Source organism: Scatophagus argus, chromosome 7 (genome assembly GCF_020382885.2).
Source record: "Scatophagus argus isolate fScaArg1 chromosome 7, fScaArg1.pri, whole genome shotgun sequence".
Taxonomy (NCBI): Eukaryota; Metazoa; Chordata; class Actinopteri; family Scatophagidae; genus Scatophagus; species Scatophagus argus.
The window spans coordinates 23,119,541-23,137,556 of NC_058499.1; the positions used below are offsets into that span (position 1 = coordinate 23,119,541).

General features: G+C 40.8%; 2 protein-coding genes and 1 non-coding gene across 3 annotated transcripts; 1 reads left to right on the forward strand and 2 right to left on the reverse strand.

Moving 5' to 3' along the window:
* Positions 1-1,356: 1,356 nt before the first annotated feature.
* Positions 1,357-12,300, reverse strand: tgm2l (transglutaminase 2, like). Its single transcript, XM_046395264.1, has 15 exons — positions 12,174-12,300; positions 11,218-11,388; positions 9,094-9,324; positions 8,370-8,488; positions 7,833-7,961; positions 7,337-7,514; positions 6,814-6,955; positions 6,396-6,499; positions 5,924-6,066; positions 5,738-5,837; positions 5,498-5,643; positions 5,165-5,294; positions 4,837-4,997; positions 4,361-4,497; positions 1,357-1,943 (listed from the first exon to the last, which is right to left on the reverse strand). Exons 1-15 carry the CDS (start codon positions 12,187-12,189, stop codon positions 1,769-1,771), a joined length of 2,082 nt encoding a protein of 693 aa, XP_046251220.1. The 5' UTR covers positions 12,190-12,300; the 3' UTR covers positions 1,357-1,768.
* trnap-agg lies at positions 3,026-3,097 on the forward strand. Its single transcript has one exon. It is a non-coding gene; the product is annotated as a tRNA-Pro (tRNA).
* A 3,105-nt stretch (positions 12,301-15,405) lies between the features above and the next one.
* Positions 15,406-17,925, reverse strand: exosc6 (exosome component 6). The gene is made up of 2 exons (XM_046394104.1): positions 17,257-17,925; positions 15,406-16,936 (listed from the first exon to the last, which is right to left on the reverse strand). The coding sequence occupies exons 1-2, from the start codon at positions 17,532-17,534 to the stop codon at positions 16,390-16,392; spliced, it is 825 nt and encodes a 274-aa protein (XP_046250060.1). The 5' UTR covers positions 17,535-17,925; the 3' UTR covers positions 15,406-16,389.
* Positions 17,926-18,016: the final 91 nt, after the last annotated feature.

Here is an 18,016-nt window from a genome sequence, read left to right on the forward strand (position 1 = left end):
ACATGACTATAGTCCAATGAAATTCATAAAGTTGCAAAACATCACCAGAAGACTTAAGACAACTTTTTCAAGATATAAAGCACAGGCTGTCATGAAAATCTTACCTTCCTGTACACTGGATCATATCAGTTTAGGTCAAGGAGCATAAGAATAGAGAAGAACTGATTCAATAGCATTACGTTTGTTTGTGCTATATTGTGCAGGATAGTGCAGACTATTCTTAAAAGACACTCATTTTATAATGTAATCTTTCATATTGAGTTAGTTTACACTGGATTCAAGACATTAAATTACCAACTACAAGATTATTCAAGTGTTCTGGACAACACATACATGTGCTGCTTCTTCTTTTCCTCAAATCTTTTTTTTTCTATTTAATCTGAACAACCCTCATTGAAGACAAATAACTTTACACCGTTATTTAAAGTTTTAAATTAAATTCAAAGTTTTATTTTTCTCTAGTAATTATTCAAATCATACTTTGATTATCTGCTGGCTGTCCTGAATAACTAATTAGATTTGTCACAAGTTCTTTTGCATTAAATCATAACAGATTAAGCTTAAACAGGGCCAGAGTGCGCATGGACTGTCTACAAACAAAAAGACACAACATCAATATTGTGCTGATTGATCTGAAGACCATGCATCAGAAAACGGGCTTCTGTATGTGAACTTGTCTTAGTCCTATCAGTTTTGTGATATCACCTCAGATAAACAGCAAGAAGATGAATGTGTGATATTCATGGTCTTCTGTGTGTGTGTGTGTGTGTGTGTACCAGATGAATTGATGTACTTCCTTGATGAGAGTCTGCGCCAACATAATGTCATGAATGAAAATGGATTGATTTACATGGGGGCGTAAATTTGCATGCACACGTACACACACACACACACACACACACACACAAAACATACTGTCTGTCTGGCCAGTAGGTGGCCTGTGTGAATTGTCACAGCAGCGTGACAGCAGCGACTCAGGGGCTTCGGCTGCATCAGGAAATCTGTTGGTTAGACAGGAGGTGTCAGAATGTAACCAAACCACACAAACAAGGGCTTGTCCCTTCACAGGCAGCTGGGAGGGCAGAAAGGAAGGCAAACAGAGAGATGGCACATAGACAACCTGGAGGCCGTCAGTTTGTTTGAGTATGCCTGAACGTACACACAGATTTAATCTTGGCTGTTATGAGGGATGGGAATTTGTGTAAGCCTCTTTTGATCAAAACTGACACTTTAGCTTTAAAGTGTTCTAAGTAGAAGTGGCATGTGGTCTCATATCTCTGACATTTACATTCATTCACTGTGGATGAAGGGAGAAAATGAGCCATCCAGGAAATCCACTGAGGACTCAAGAAAACATACATTTATAGACAGTTTATTTTCCATTCCAATTGTGTATCTGACAATAGGGGTCCCTTTTTACATACATTCTACTTTGTTCAGTTTAGTATTGCTGATAGCCAACCCATAGCCTTTCTCAGACTACAGTGTTAATGAAGTGTCAGAATAAATAGATACAAAGTCTTTATCGAAAGCATACCGTAAATTAATGCATTAATATCAGGAACAGTTTGAAAAAATGCCAGTTTCATCCAATACTCCATATTTGGACTAAAATGGGATTGGAAACAGTGCAATGTTCAGTGTGGCAAGAAGTCCACGAAATGAAATATGAAAGGTGGAGAGAAGGAACTTAAACAAAAAGCACACATTTGCCATTATATTATCCCACGATGTAAGATACTGCTGGTTTCCATCCGTTCAAAGAATTTCAATTAGGTCCAGTAATTACAGACATGTATTTCTTGTGGACAACCACAGTGGTGACTCCCTTCACATCCTTCAGTCTGTCCGAGTCAAAGTCCACCAGGAGCTTCTTCACTCCAGTTCGTATGGGTGAGAAGGAAAGTTGGACAGACACTTTCTGGCCTGGACCTATATCACCCCTGAAAAGAGACACATTGGGTAGGGATTTATTACATGGTTGAGGTCATGAACGAAAGTGCTCTGCAAAATGATCAAACAATGCCAGTTTGGCTAATTCCAGTTTTTGAAGTGAAAATTCCCTGATCCATGGTACTTCTGGGCTTCTACTGGAGATGTCACACTTTTTGGATGCCAGGACAACCGCTAATCAGCCTGCAAAAATGCCTAGATTGACATTAGCGTGTCAGTCGAGGCATTTAACTCATGTTGGATGCCTGGACATTGAGACAATCACCTCAAGTGTGATATAGGCAGTGATACAAGAAGTTTGCACATTACCTGTAAATTCTCTGCACATGCTCCCTGGTGAAGGTCAGGGACAGACTGAATACTAGCCTGGCCAATTATTGCATCTGACATTCAGCATTTTTTTCAGCTGTTGGCATTTAATTTAAGTTACTTTATTAATCCGAAGCTGGGATATTACTTCTCTGCATTTAACTGATTGAAACACACACACATGCAACATGCAGTGAAACACACAGGAGCAGTGGGCTGCATCAATATATTTGGGGTTAAGTGCCTTGCTCAAGGACATGTCCGGTGGGGGAATCAAACCAGCGACCTTCCAATCACAAGCCACTTCTCCAACCTCTAAACCACGTCTCCCCCAATTGCTGTGTCTTTTGTCCAATTTCCAACAAAATACATCATTTTAAAGCAGTACTTTGGCTCTGATTCAGCTGCCTCTGTAGTCCTTACTCTATGGTCTCGCTCAATGTCCCGCCCGCAATAGTGTCTGATTGGTTACATGCAATGAGTAACAGTCTAACACCATAGCATGGTGGCTCAGGGGTTAGTGATGTTGCATCACAGCAGTCCTGGGTTAGTTTTGCTGTGTCTTACCTAATATGACTGTATGTGACAAATAAAGAGTCTTCTGTCAACACTGAAAGTCGATCAAGTCAACAGTCTTTGCGACCAGTAGAGGGTGCTGTTGGACCTGTTGAGATGTGGAGCATCAAGTCGCCACATCACCAACCTCACTGCAACCACAGGTCTTCATGACGTGGAATGATAGTTCTGAAGGACCTGTTTCTGTGGCTCGTTGGTCTAGGGGTATGATTCTCGCTTAGGGTGCGAGAGGTCCCGGGTTCAAATCCCAGACGAGCCCTTTGTTTTTATTAGTATCACTATTACTATGTACACTGGATCATATCAGTTTAGGTCAAGGAGCATAAGAATAGAGGAGAACTGATTCAATAGCATTACATTTGTTTGTGCTATATTGTGCAGGATAGTGCAGACTATTCTTAAAAGACACTCATTTTATAATGTAGTCTTTCATATCGAATTAGATTACACTGGATTCAAGACATTAAATTACCAACTACAAGATTATTCAAGTGTTCTGGACAACACATACATGTGCTGCTTCTTCTTTTTCTCAAATAATTTTTTTTCTATTTAATCTGAACAACCCTCATTGAAGACAAATAACTTTACACCGTTATTTAAAGTTTTAAATTAAATTCAAAGTTTTATTTTTCTCCAGCGACCTTCCGATCAGAAGCCGCTTCTCCAACCTCTAGGCCACAGCTGCCCCCAATTGCTGTGTCTTTTGTCCAATTTCCAACAAAATACATAATTTTAAAAAGCAGTACTTTGCCCTGATTCAGCTGCCTCTGTAGTCCTTACTCTATGGTCTCGCTCAATGTCCCGCCCGCAATAGTGTCTGATTGGTTACATGCAATGAGTAACAGCCTAACACCATAGCATGGTGGCTCAGGGGTTAGTGATGTTGCATCACAGCAGTCCTGGGTTTGATTCCTGGTTGTGTGCGGCATGCTCATGGGTTAAACGCAGAGGACAAGTTTTGCTGTGTGGTATCTAATATGACTGTATGTGACAAATAAAGAGTCTTCTGTCAACACTAAAAGCTACAGCGCCACACACAGGAAGAGATAGAAAAGCATTTGCAGACTGGAGCATACTACTGAGTATCTTTATCTCCAATAATACGTTCTAATATTTCATAATAGTTGATTTATATCCTGTACGTATAATCCAAATCTGCAAAATAACCAGTAACCAAAGTTGTCAAATGTAGTAGAGTAAAAAGTACAATATTTAAATCCTGAATCTAGGGGAGTAGAGGTATAGTGTAGCAAAAAATGGAGATGCACAAGTGTCAAGTACAATGGAGATACGTATCAAGTACTGAAGATACTCAAGTAAAGCAAGTACCTCAAAATTATACCTAAGTGCAGTATTTGAGTAAATGTACTTAATTTTATTCTATTACTGGTTATTTTAAATATTGACACTAAGATTCTTACTGAATATTACTAGTTTTACTGCAAAACTAAATTGGTTGGTACTGACTGAAAAAACTGTTCGTTTGATCTCTAATGAAGGCGGCTGTTTCAATACTTACTTAACATAAATCTCAGTGGCTGACAGCAGGCCAGCCCCCTCCACAGTGAAAATACCGCCCTTTAGTGGGACTGGCAGAGGATTGGTGAAAGAGATGTTGGCTTTCAGTGGTTCCCATACAACAGCCTTCCCAAGCACCTGTGGAAAAAGGAGACAGTTCTATGTTCTATGGGAGTATGCAGGTATATAAATATCATTGCCAATCATGATATTTCACACCCATTTCATAGCAACATATAATGACAGAAACCATCTTCGGGAAGGTTTATTTGACATGTAATTTTTAGTTTGCCTCACTTCCCATCTGCTAACATGGAGGGGGGGGTTATGACCTGTTCTGGAGCCAGCCACCAGGGGGCAATCAGGATGTTTTGGCTTCACCTTTGGGCAGCACTCATATTGTCCATCTTTATTTTATAATCAGTGATCATACCATAGTCTAACCATGACTTTTGGGTGTGACCAGTGTGTACTCACCTGTATGAGGACTTCAGGCATGCTCAGTGGGATGTTAGCCACAGTCATGATGGGTTCATTCTCCCCTGAAACCTCTAAGAGTGCTTTCACCCTGATCAGATGATGCTCGGAAACACACCTCACATAGTCGTCATAGTGCAGACGCAGAACTTCCTTGTGCGCTGAACACAAAAAGACACACACACGCACAGTATTAAACAGGAAAATGGTAGTAATGCACAACTTCTGCTTACAAAAAGGATGATCAGTCAAAACCGAGTATGTAAAACACAGCAGCATTATAGTTTGTCTGCACCAGACACCTTGAATGTTTATTTGAGCCACTAACCTTTACGAGCAGGCACAGTCATGCTGATTGTCTGTCGCTGGCACTCCCCCCGGGAGAGAGAATTGTAAGTTACAGCCAAGGCCAGCACGGTGAGGCGAGCATGAGCGTCTCTGCCTCCGTTATTCTTCACCTGAGGATGGAACGAATTCATGACTGGATGAACTGATGGAATACTGTTAGCGATCACTCTATTGTTGTTTCACTAATGTCCATATCCAAAAAGAATACAAGAGGAAACATGAGATGCCCCCCAAATTCATTGTGTGAATTCAGTTATCCAGTTCACTATTTCATTTATCCATCCATTCACTCAGCTATCTGAGCAATCCGTACCTCAACAATCACATCAAAGTCTGTCCCAAATACAGGCTTAGCATGCTTGATTGACAGCTGAAGTTGTCCTGGTTCTGTTCTCTCATTGGTCGGAACTGTGACACGCCGTCCTGCCTTCTTGTACACTTCTCTCTCCATTTTGGAGCCTGTGGAGAAGATGTTGGTCCATGATGACTAATCCTGAGCATGAGTCTGGACAGATGACTATGAGCAGATATTTTGCAAGTTAAAGAAACTAACCTTCAGGATATTTGTAGTGCAGAGTGACATCTTCTCTGTGGTCGCCATAAACACTTTTGGTGCTGATGTTCCTCCCTATACTGCCCTGGTCCTCTCTGATCTATAACAATAACAACAACCATAAATTTCATCTCTGCTTTATATCATGAGCAAATAGGAAATGCATTTGAAACAAAAGCTGATCACCTTCTGCCTTTTGCCATCTCTTTGGACGATCCAGTAGATAATGTCAGCATTGACCTCAGCAAACACAAACTGAGCATCATACTTTACTCCCAAATTTCCCTCCTTAATGGCTGTCACTGGACACGGGCCGCAGCAAAACTCACCTGGAAAGCAAAACTTAATTCTGTCATGATTTTCTGCTGTTCCCTTTGCATTTATTGTTTGTTTTTTTGTTGTTTATTTATTTATTGTTGTGTCTTTCAATCGTTTCAATCGTTATTTCAACCCTGTTTGCTGCCGTGACGATGTATATTTCTCAGTTGTGAGATGATTAAAGGATTATCTTGTCTCTGGTCTTAGTTCATATTGATGAACAATAAAAACAAACAGGTTTTCATTTTTAGGTGTTTAAGGTGAGAAAAGTCTTGTGGATAAATGTGGATAAACAGATAAAGAGAAGTGACTGACAGAGACTCAAATGAGGGAAACGTACCATCACTCAGTTCTTGAGGGGTGGGATCCAAAACCTGCCAGCCATCATTTCCTTTGGGGAGATCATCTCTGTTCATCCAAGACTCAACCCAACAGTGGAAGTTCCTAAAACCACGAGGAGAGGAGATCAGAGGAGAGAAGGTGAGAGAGAGTCGTTATATTCAGCTCCAAATTAGAACTGAATCATAAATTTCATCATAAATATCATAATCATAAATAAAAAGGTTTATTTTTTCAGATACACTCAATTATAGTTTAGAAATCCAAACAAATTTATACTTATTCTATAATATTAATGTGCTAAAGCTGAGTTTAAATGATTTTGAATTGATCTTAATTAAAGATTAAAACATTTTTGTTGTCTAAACATTTGACCATATTTTACCATACTGGATTCAAAATTGGCAGTCTGTTCCTACCAGCTACTGTCTTTCCTGTGTCTTCCATCAAAGCTCTCCAGTCTTTCATTCAGCAGGAAGTCTACAGTGAGGTTTCCATCGACATCGTGGGCTGAGTAGAAGTTGGTGATGAGGCGTGTAGGTATTCCCAGACAGCGCAGCACTGTGAAGATCACAAGCATCAGAGTGACATAGTCCTTTTCTTTTCTTTCTTTTCTTTTTTCTTTCCTTTTCTTCTCGAATTGGCACCCCAAATTGGCTTTCGCCTGCTGATACTAAGATTTTAGAATATTGGATGCACACTTTGTGCTAAAATAAGTTAGCCAGCTGCAGTTCCACATTTTCATGTCAGCAGACCAGCATCAGTCTTCTTTTCTAACTCTCTGCAAAAAAAGCATATTGTATCTCCCAAAATGTTGAACTATTCAGTTAGAAACATTCCTTACACTGAGAGCAGCAATTGATCTTGAAAGCACTTATCTTACAAACTATTATACTTTGGGATCCTTGAATCACGCTGCAGAGAAATGTATGAAAGCCTCACCTGTGCAAGCAACACCAGCAAACACCCAGCACTGGCCATATTTGACCGCTCTTGCCCCTGCTTTGCTCCACTGTCGAAGGATGGGCACGCTGCCGGTCCAGCGATACGGTGCAACTCCGCCAGAGTACGGCTCATCCCAGGAACCAGTCAACACACCCCTGTCACCATTAGAGTTAACCTGGACAGGTGGAGACATGTCAAGACAACATCTTTAAAGCTGTGAATCACTGCATGACAATATGTTTATAGGATCATACGTAGAGATGTCAAACAGTAAGGCAAGTATCAGTACTTTTGATATGATGATATGACATGGTATGACATTTCTCATAGGTTCAATTTCTGGGAAGGAGCTACAAGACTCCAGGTGTTTACAACATTGAACATAAAGCTTTCATGAAATGCAAATTGGTGGGATCACCAAAGAATTATATGTGTTACCACTCAGACAGAGAAAGGTAGTATGTCAGTATGTTTCAGTAGGAGAGATGGTCACCATTGCAGTGATTATCCTGCTGACATAGATGGGGTCAGATCTGTGCTCAGTGTCCATCTTTGAGTTTTTGAGGGCATCATTGGAGTTGTCCAACACTTCAAAACAGATGTCCATCACATGGTCCTCAAACTGAGAGAGAGTGAGACGAGAAATCAGGAGAAAACATGAGAGAGGAACAAAGAATAGAAAAAGTCGCTTGTTGGACGGGGGAAGGTTTTCTCTTTCAAAAACACATTTCAAACCGTATTTATTTCTCAGTGATCACCATATGTCTGTTACACCTCTTCCTGCCTGTATACGTGCCATTTATCTGTTTGTTTTTCTGTCTGCTCTCCCAGCTGGCTGTGAAAGGATGAGCCCTTGTTTGTGTGGTTTGGTTAGTTTTTGACACCTCCTGTCCAACAAACAGATTTCCTTATGCAGCCAAAGTGCCCGAGTCCCTGCTGTCACACTGCTGTGACAATTCACACAGGCCACCTACTGACCTAAAAGACAGAGACAGACAGCAGAGAGAGAGAGAGAGAGAGAGAGTGTTACCTGTCCATAATTCCACGGAATACTTTTGATGTAATCCCAGGTGCCCATGTAAATGACCCCATCTTCATTGATTACATACTCCTGGAGCAGACTCTCATCAGGGAGGTACACCACATCATCTGTTAGACACACACACACACACACACACACACACACAGAAGACCTTGAATACACGTGTCCTTGTGTTCATTGAATGACAGGCTTAAATTTAATTACATTCAACACAGATTAAAATGAATGCAGATGTTTTGTTTCTTGATGACATGCCCCATATCAGAAAATCACAGACTGAGTGACACGTTCACAGAAAACACAAGCAGCCAGCAAGCAGAAAAAACCCAGAAATTCTTACTACAGATATAAGCATTCAAAGGTCCCAAAACCAAAAACACAAACTTGTTGTTCTGTGAGAAATTCCATCATTTGGTGTTTTGATGATGCTAGTGGAAAATGCTGTGTCAGTGTGACATGTGGCGACAGGGGCACAATGTACCATAAAGGTTAGGGGGATGAGGGTAAAAACGCCTGCTGAATCATGGAGGGAATACATCCATTTTGTTTTCTGTTTCTTCTGGGTGACTCAACACACACATTTGCGACACAGAGTACACACTAAATATGTGACATAGATGTATAAAAAAGGTGCAGAATGTGAATGCAGTTAGTCTGGTCTTTTGGAGAAGGCAGATAGCAGATAGCTTGTACAGCTGGCTTTATGTTTTACCTTTGCACCACGGGTTAAAGAGCAGGTGGAACCTAATTTTGTCGGTCTTCTCCAAAATACGTCCATCTGGTGACATCACCAGCACAGCCAGACGGTACTGACCAATGACAGCATCTGCTGGACTGTGCAGAGTCAGCAGCATCTCTTCCTGTGATCCTTGCTGGTAAAACCACCACTTGTCTCCGGCCCCACGCTCCTTCTGAACCTTGATCACCAAATCGTCTCTCTTACCTGAAGAACATATAATAAATTAATATAATGCAGAAGATGAATTATTTTTGCCATTATGAATTATTGTATCAATTCATCTTCTTACTGTTCTAAGTCAGCATCAGAAAATATAGTTTAACTCAGCATGATATCTTAGAATGACATTAGTGTTCTGTGATAGAAGGTGAGAGAAATACATTTGGAATGGATGACAGAGGATTCATAACAAGAGCAAGCGCAGTCAAGTTCAATTCAATTCAGTTCAAATCAGTTTACTTATACGGTGCCAAATCACAGCAAAAGTTATCTCATGACACTTTCCAATTAGAGCAGGTCTGGACCAAACTCTTTAATTACATTTTGTAATACGGATAACCCAACATTCCCCCTTGAGCAAGCACTTAGTGACACTGGCAAGGAAAGACTGCCTTTTAGAAGGCAGAAACCTTGGAGCAGACCCCAGCTCAAGGTGGGAGGCTATCTGCCTAGACCGGTTGGGTTGTGTGTGTGTGTGTGTGTGTTTGTGTGTGTATGAGAGAGAGAGAGTGGGAGAGGGGGGCACACAGAAAGAGATGCGTAGCAAAAGCAACAACAGTAGAGTACTGGAATACTTAAAACAATAATAATGGTAATAATAGTAGTAGTAGTAATAACATGAAAATATGACTAAATGTTAATAATAGCACTGGGTGTCAAGCAGGACCACAGCAGGACGTGCAGCCGTGATCCATGGGAACCTGCAAGACGAGAAAGCACAAAGATTCTGGGCAAGACGCCAAGTCAGTAACATGCATTAACGGGGCAGGAATATGTACAGAAGGAGAGTTAGAGGAGTAGAGAAAAACTCAGTGCATCCATATCTGTCCAGGCTGATGTAATATATGTAATGGCTGATAAAGAGCTTCATTACATAGTGTAACAACAATCACCTGAAGCTCAGTATCATCAAAGCCAGTGAGCTTGTGGTGGATTACAATGCTTAAAATATGGATATTACAGCGGAGAAGTTGCAAATTATAAAATATGAAATCTTCAAAAACACGTTCAGCCTGTCAGCAAAGGAGATCTATACAATCAGCACAATTTCAAGGTTAGTCAACAATTCAGTATCCGATCAAATGTGAAATACAGTCACAATATGCCTGGTTGTGAGCAGTTTCATGTATGAACTATTTTCTTTGCATATCACTGCACAAGAGAATCATGGCGGAGAGGACAGCTAACCAAGCTGACCAAGCTAGGCAACAGCTTAGTCGGCGTATGTCATTAATGTTTCCATCCTACCCTGTACAAGCCTCTCATGGGTAGATGAATGTGTCCTTCTGTGCAATGATACGGTGTAGGTTGGTAGAAAGAAAATAATTCCAACATGAAACTCTCACAACAAGATCTGCAGATTATGGGCTGGAGTAACTGGGTTATTATTTATGAAATCAGAATCAGAATTCCTTTATTTATCCCTGAAGGGAAATTCTTGAATTCTTTGCCGTTTTTTTTTTTTGTATATTTTTTGTGGTGTCATCTAATTTCATCACATTCAAGAGATGGCAGACATCTCTACAGCACTACATGTAAGAGGGAAAATATGTATTTTTGATTTTGGGACAAGGCAAGGCATTTATTTAGAGAAGAATAGTACGCTCCAGTCCACAAGATAAAGGTCAGACTAAACACTTAGTGTAAAAAAAATCTTATCTACTTCATTTCAAGTTCTTGTTATGGTCTTGAAATTCATACTTACTTACCGAATTTAAGTATTCATGCATGTGTGTATTCAATTAAATACAAGTAAGCGAGTACATAGACCAAACATATTGGATCCTGTACACCATGATGACATTTACACTGGATTAGCAAAACAATGCTGCCTCAGAACACACATCAGGCTAAATGTATCTTCCAGATCAAGCTCACCAAGATGCAGAACCAGTTCCAGGTGGTGTTTAGGGGGCAGAGAGTCAGAGCAATGCAAAGTTATGGAGAAGGGTTGACCTCTGCGGACAATCAGGCGCTCCCGATCAATCTCCCGGGTGCGGTGAGCCAAGTTGTTTTCATGACTTCTTAAATTCACATCAATAATCAAACCTAACAGGAACGGAGACAATGTTCAGCAGTCAGCAATAAACTCAGTCAGCGGCTGGCTGAGAGCCAGATTAAATACTGGCAATGATGAAAGACTTTCACTTAAGTTGTGACCTGTATCAAATATGACAAAGAGTTGCATTGTCACAAGATGAGCTGGATGATCAGGTGTTCTTCAGTGTTCTCAAATTCAACTCAAAGTACATTATTCAGATGAGAAGATCTTAAGAACTCTGCTGATTTGCTACATAGCCCAGGTAACTGTGTCTTTCTGTGTCCAGGCTTTACGCTAAGCTATGTTAACCATCTTGTCATCGTAGCTTTTTCATTTACCATTCAGACATTTTCTCCTAACTCCCTGCATGCAAGTGAATAAAAGTGTAAGTGAAAGGCCAAAATGTTGAACTTTTAATTCACTGTAAATTCATCAAACATGCAAAGTTTGTGAAACTAAATGTTGAATAAATAAATGATTCAAATCCTATTTTTTTTAAATGTAGTCTCATTTGGCCAGCCTAATCCCCTATCCTGTCTTCCTGACTAGACTCACACCCATCAGTCATATCACACCCAAGTGTCAAGTCATACATCAGCACATTATTCACACACACCATAATCGTCCACAAAGTGTGTAATATGGACTCCACAGAGAAATGAAGCAAGAGATGTAGAGCTGTAGGAAATATACCTTGACAATAACAGATAGATAGATAGATAGATAGATAGATAGATAGATAGATAGATAGATAGATAGATAGATAGATAGATAGATACTTAAAATTACTAACCCTTGCGGTTGGCCATGGCAGATCTTCCTCCTGAAGTCTGAAAAGTCTGAAATGTTGCTCAGAGTGTTCGCAAGCTTCTTTGCACTCTTAAGCTCACACTCACAGTCCTGTATTTATACAGCATAAGACTGGACCTCCCACCTCTCTGACACACACTCACCCCAAAACACTCACACACTCATCTCACCTCACCTCACCTCAATGACCTCTGTTATCACTATCCAAAAACCTACAGTGGGAGTATCCGTGTGTGTGTGTGTGACTAAAGTGAGTTTCTTATCCTTTGTGAACACTGTGTCTTTGTCGCTGCTTGTGCTGAAGGGTGGATGTTGCTGGTGTACATGCGTGTCTGTCCCTGTGTGTATGCGTGTGTTTGGGAGTGAGTTAAGGTCTGTGATACTTATGTCCAGTCCCTTATTAGGCTCTTACTAATAAATAAATATGAATCTGCATGATGAATATGTCGAGCAACATACAGTATGGTACAAACTGTGTGTGTGTATGAGAGAGAGAGAGAGTTTGTATTTCATTTTGTATATCTAGATGTAGATCTCTATCTTTACTTTACTTTATTTTTATATTTTTATTCTTCATTCTTTATTTTTTATTTTATTCTATTCTCTTGTATTTTTGCACAGTTGTTAAAAGGAGTGTTGTTTTTTTCATTTCACTGTGGATGCACATCCACATGTGACAAATAAAGAATTCTGATTCTGATTCTGATTCTAGACACCACCTGACCTCACTGTTCTCATAAATCACAGTGTTTAAACTAACCTTCTGTTAAAGCAGTTACAAATACACAACACATGCTTGTTAGTGTTGGCATGATGAGTTTCATCACCACTTGCAGTCAACGTATCAGAGTGACTATGGGTATGTATGATGTAGGTGATGTCACTGGACAGCAGCTTGAACATATGTTTTTTCTTAGGCTGTGTAAGCATTATAGATGAAATATTGTCCTTTTAATGCAGGTAGGTGTTTAAACTGGAGTGTATGATTGCAGACCAAGTCTGTTGGTATGCCTGCATTATATCTCAATGCCTGTGGTGATAGCTGTGATAGCTGGTGATGGCAGCTGCATTGTCTGGCTCAGAGTAGAAGGATAATGAGGTCTGTGACAGACTGATAGAACCAGGAATAAACACACACATACAATGGACTCAGTAACATAACAGCAGCACAGTTGATATAGACAAGCATCCAGACATTAAATGGGCTGGGGAACTATCATTACTGTGCAATGCTGCTGATGTGCATTGGCACATTATGTGTTTTATTTGCACACAGTCATGAAGTGACGTGACTCAGCTGAAGATACACAACCCCGTGACTTCATTATGGCTGCTGCATGTAAACTTATTCCTGATTGAATGACACAAGTGTGCGTCACCTACACGACACTTGTTTAGCCATCAACCGTCAGCCTCAAGATGGCATCTGTTACCTTCCATCTTAATGTGCTCTCTGTGACATCCAGGGGTCCCCTTTCCATGAACATTTTATTCAGTGAAGCTGCTGAGAGACACACAAAGATGCAAAAAATGAAAGCAGCATTCACAGAACAGTCTTCGAGATTGCGTTTCTTAATCTGTAATATTACACCATTTTTTGTCGTAATTTGCTTAATTGAACTAAATCTGCGACATGGTCTCTACAAACCTATCCTGGAATACCTGGAAACTGTCCTTGCATCTTTTCTTTCTTCCTGTGGGTGCCATGCCTCCTTAGTGCGTTGGTGCTCACAAGTCCAGTAGAAATACTTCCCATCACACATACCCCTGACTGACTGGACATTGGACAGAAAAGCAAACATTTCACAGAGTAAACACATGCATGTTTGTATCAGTGTGATATTGAGCTGTGGAATGCTGGGATGGTCCTGTTTCGGGAAAACAAGGTCTTTGACTGACCTCAGCCTCCCGATCACACCAAAGTGTCAGCAGTGACACACTGATGAGCAGGGACTGAAAGTGCAGTGCACTTCCTTGGTCTCTTTCTGCACCATCCCCTAACACACACACACATACACAGAGTCTCACTCATATCCAGACATGTAACATACATGACACAAGGGGAAGTGCTTCATCGTCAGCTCCAATGTCTCTAACTGCAGCACATCAGCGTTAGCGGGGTTATGTGTCAGACAGGTTTATAATACAGTCTTACATGAAGGGTAGTCACATGAGAAGAAGCTGGCTTGGGATGCTGTTAGGTTCATTGTTGATCTTCTCTGAGCCAGAGGCTACAGCGGGAGCTCCAGCGTTTGAGCCAGCAGCTAATGCTTCACCATCTGAAGCATCAGTTGATGCAGGGTCATGAGAAACTTAGCTGGAGGTCACTTCACATCGTGGGGTCTTGGATTCTTCCACACACAGGCTCTTATACTCCACCATGTCTCACTGTGATAAAGTCATGTTCCAGAGTTTCACTGAATGATTCTTTGTTTAAAATCTGGATTCAGAATCTGCTTTTAACGGCTGTGTATTTCTAATGTCTTTCTTGGAGCTGTCGTACCACCTTACAATGCCCTCCACACAGCTGGATTCATTAGAAACACTCAACTCATCAGAGATAAGGAGACCTGCTGTAGATTCTGTGACACTCCTCTGGTGTTTAGTCTCCATGGTTTTTTGCCAGACTCTTCTTTCATGAAAAAATTATTATAGTCTATTTACAGAATTACAGGATATACTGTAAAAGTGATTCAGTAGCTTGTAACATCCTGCACAGTTACAGTTTAAACAACATTGCAAATCTGATCCTTTTCACTAATTTATTTGCTGACCAGTAACAAACCTATAATATATGGAAGGCTGGATAATGAAACATATTTTGGCATTTTTGAAAACCAAGGCACTACCAAACAACCTGCTATAGGCTGCCACAGGTCATGACGGGCCCTCATGCTATAGTGGTCTCCTGGTTTTATCCTATTTGTACACTGGCAAGCACCTGCATGAGAGTGCAGATTGTGAATATGATGAAATTATTTGTTCACTTGTAGGGTCAGCCGAGCAACCAAGTATTGCTATTTTTTAAATAATAATAATGATTCTCATGAAAGGAAAATGGAGTCTGAAAGCACAAGCTGAACACTACAACTATAACACAACATGCCGTGCCACACGCAGACTTCTTTACAGCACACCAAATTTGTTAGATGTGACACAAACAGAGGAGAGCAATTCCCACTGTTCATCATCTTGTTAATCATTTTAAAGGCCAGTTTGGACATATATAAGTTTATTTTTAACATGAGTTGTTTTCTTCCATGTCTTTGAGTGTCATGATCTTAAAGCTAATGAAATAAATTGTTTTTTACTTAACATATTACTATAGCCTGCAACATCATTTTCCAGGACCAATTGTCAGCCAGCACAAAATACAGTATAACAAAATCTGTTGTGCATGTTCATGATCCACAGAGCTTGGTTTGAAACATACAGCAGTGCTTGCTCTACTGCCACCCTGAGGACAAAAAGTATGTCAAATTCTAATGGGCACATAAGCATAAAATTAAACTTAACACTTCCAGGCTTCTCTCTCACCATTTTGGTGATTACATGACTTATATGACCATGTGCTAACCAAAGACAGTGGTAAGAGGGCATGCGGAGCACCAGGATATTTTTTTTTTCTCAAGGCATCTTTTCTGACACCAGAGACGGAGTAGTAAAGGCCTTCCCTTAAACCACTTTATAAGAAGTTTAACTAAAGCCTTACATCAGTTGACCTCTAGCGGCATTGGGGTTTCTTCCACAGGACTCAGCACATGGGTACAGAGGCATAGGTGCACTTTATACTGCAGTTTCAAGATATACCGAGACAGTTTCAGATGCTATGTAATTTTGCAGTAGGCAATGAGGGTTAAAGCTGTCTTAAACTCCAGCAAAGCTAATGACAGCAGAAAATCCATCTGTGATGTTTGTATGAGGTCTGCCCATTGCAAAAGAGTGCATTTATTTAGTTATTTTATATTTAGTAGGATGCATCATGACAATACAACCAGGAATGATGCTCGACAAGCAGACTGATTCATCCAATCTGTATTTCCCATTCCCATGTCAGAAATATTTGAAGTATTTGTTACTGTTAAATTATTTAAACACAAATAGCAAACTTAGAAAAATAGGTTTTGCTGTTAAAGTAAGAACTTTATATTGTGAATAAGAAGAACGATGAACTGAACAGTTCTTGGTTAATGTGTGTCTCAGGTCTCTGAAGGTGGGGGAGCAGCCTTGCGCACAGCCTTTGCCAGGGCTTGTTGGACAACCGGGTAAAGTTTATAGCATCCCTCAATGCAGGTCCGAATCCCAGCTGTCAGAGTGTCTTCAGTCATTTCTCCATCTGACTGCAGTCCAGAAATTTGGTTCAGGCTGGGGAGGAACGCAACAGTCAGCCCACCCTGGTTCTCACTACCGACTGAACTGCAGCTGTTTTCCTCCATGTAAGAAGGGTCGACCACAAAAGAGGTACCATCTTGGCAGATGGAACAACCTAGCACCAGATCATACATTTCAATGCCTGCATCTGCAAGAGCAAGAGAAGCACACGTGATGGCATGGGCCAGAACTGAACCGCTGTTCTCGAGTACCATAACGTTGACTTCGATCTGAGAGCGGGGATATTTGTGGAGGCACACAGCTGGCTGCAGACTCTCATGCAGCATCAGGGAGAGATCTTTGTCCTGGCTCCCCTGAATCCAGGAGCCCCTCTCTGGACAGGAAAATGGAGCAAAACGCATGTCAGTCGTCAACCTGGATAGATGGAGAAAGACAGACACAATCAGTGTCGATGAGATGCTTGAGGGAAAATCCAGCTAAGCTCAGTACACCGCTCAATGTAAAGCAAATCTTAAACTGTGCATCTATATTAAGTTTGCCATCATGACCCAACATAAGCTACTTGTTGTACAAACCAGGTAAAGCTGCGTTTTACTGCTTACGAATTCAATTTCTCATATTTACCAAGCTGAGTGTGTAAGTTATACGGTCATTACATTTGTGTTTACGCTGTCCTAGATCAACAAATTAGTAAAATAAAAAACAAATACTAATAACACAAAAACACTATCTACCTTCCGCATTTCATATCGGTTTCATCTTTTCGCTCTGTTTCTCTGGGGCCATAAACGCAGCACATCAATTTGGTGTTTCCAGCCTCTATGTATGCGGAGCCTTTGGCCTGGCTCACGAGGCCACACCGGACAAAAACAGGCCGGACGTCCACTTGGTCCCGCTGCCGACCGTCCGCTCTGGGGCCGTGCGAGGGGAGAACGTCCGCCGGTTGGCACAGAAACAGAGATGGGCTTTGGGACACTTCTGGGCCGCGAACGCGCTTGGTATCCGTCGGCATGTTGCAGTGATATGAAGTAAAGTAGCAGAAGCGTGTGGAAGCTAGTCCACCTTAAAAACTGTCCCTCAGAAACACAGCAACTGAGAAATGGTTCCACTATTGCGTGGCATTGAAAGACATTGCATCAGTGGTGGAAAATCTCAAATATATGCGTTTGCAATATTAACAAATAAGATATTATCAGGATATTATATCACAAAATCACAAATTATCAGTAAACTGATGATACATCCCCTAATGACAAAGCCAGAATATAAACACCCAAATTAATAAATACTACAACTAGCAATTAGCATTGACAAAACCTTGTTAACCTCTTAATTTGCAAATAAGTGCACAACCACTTTTTTTGATCAAGCAGAGTGAAAATATGTACTGAGACAGGTGTCTTTTACATTGCATCAGCCAAGTCATGGAAGTTCGTACCATTGATGTGGCGGGCTCGGCTAAGATTGACAATAAGCTTGTCCAATAGAGTTTGA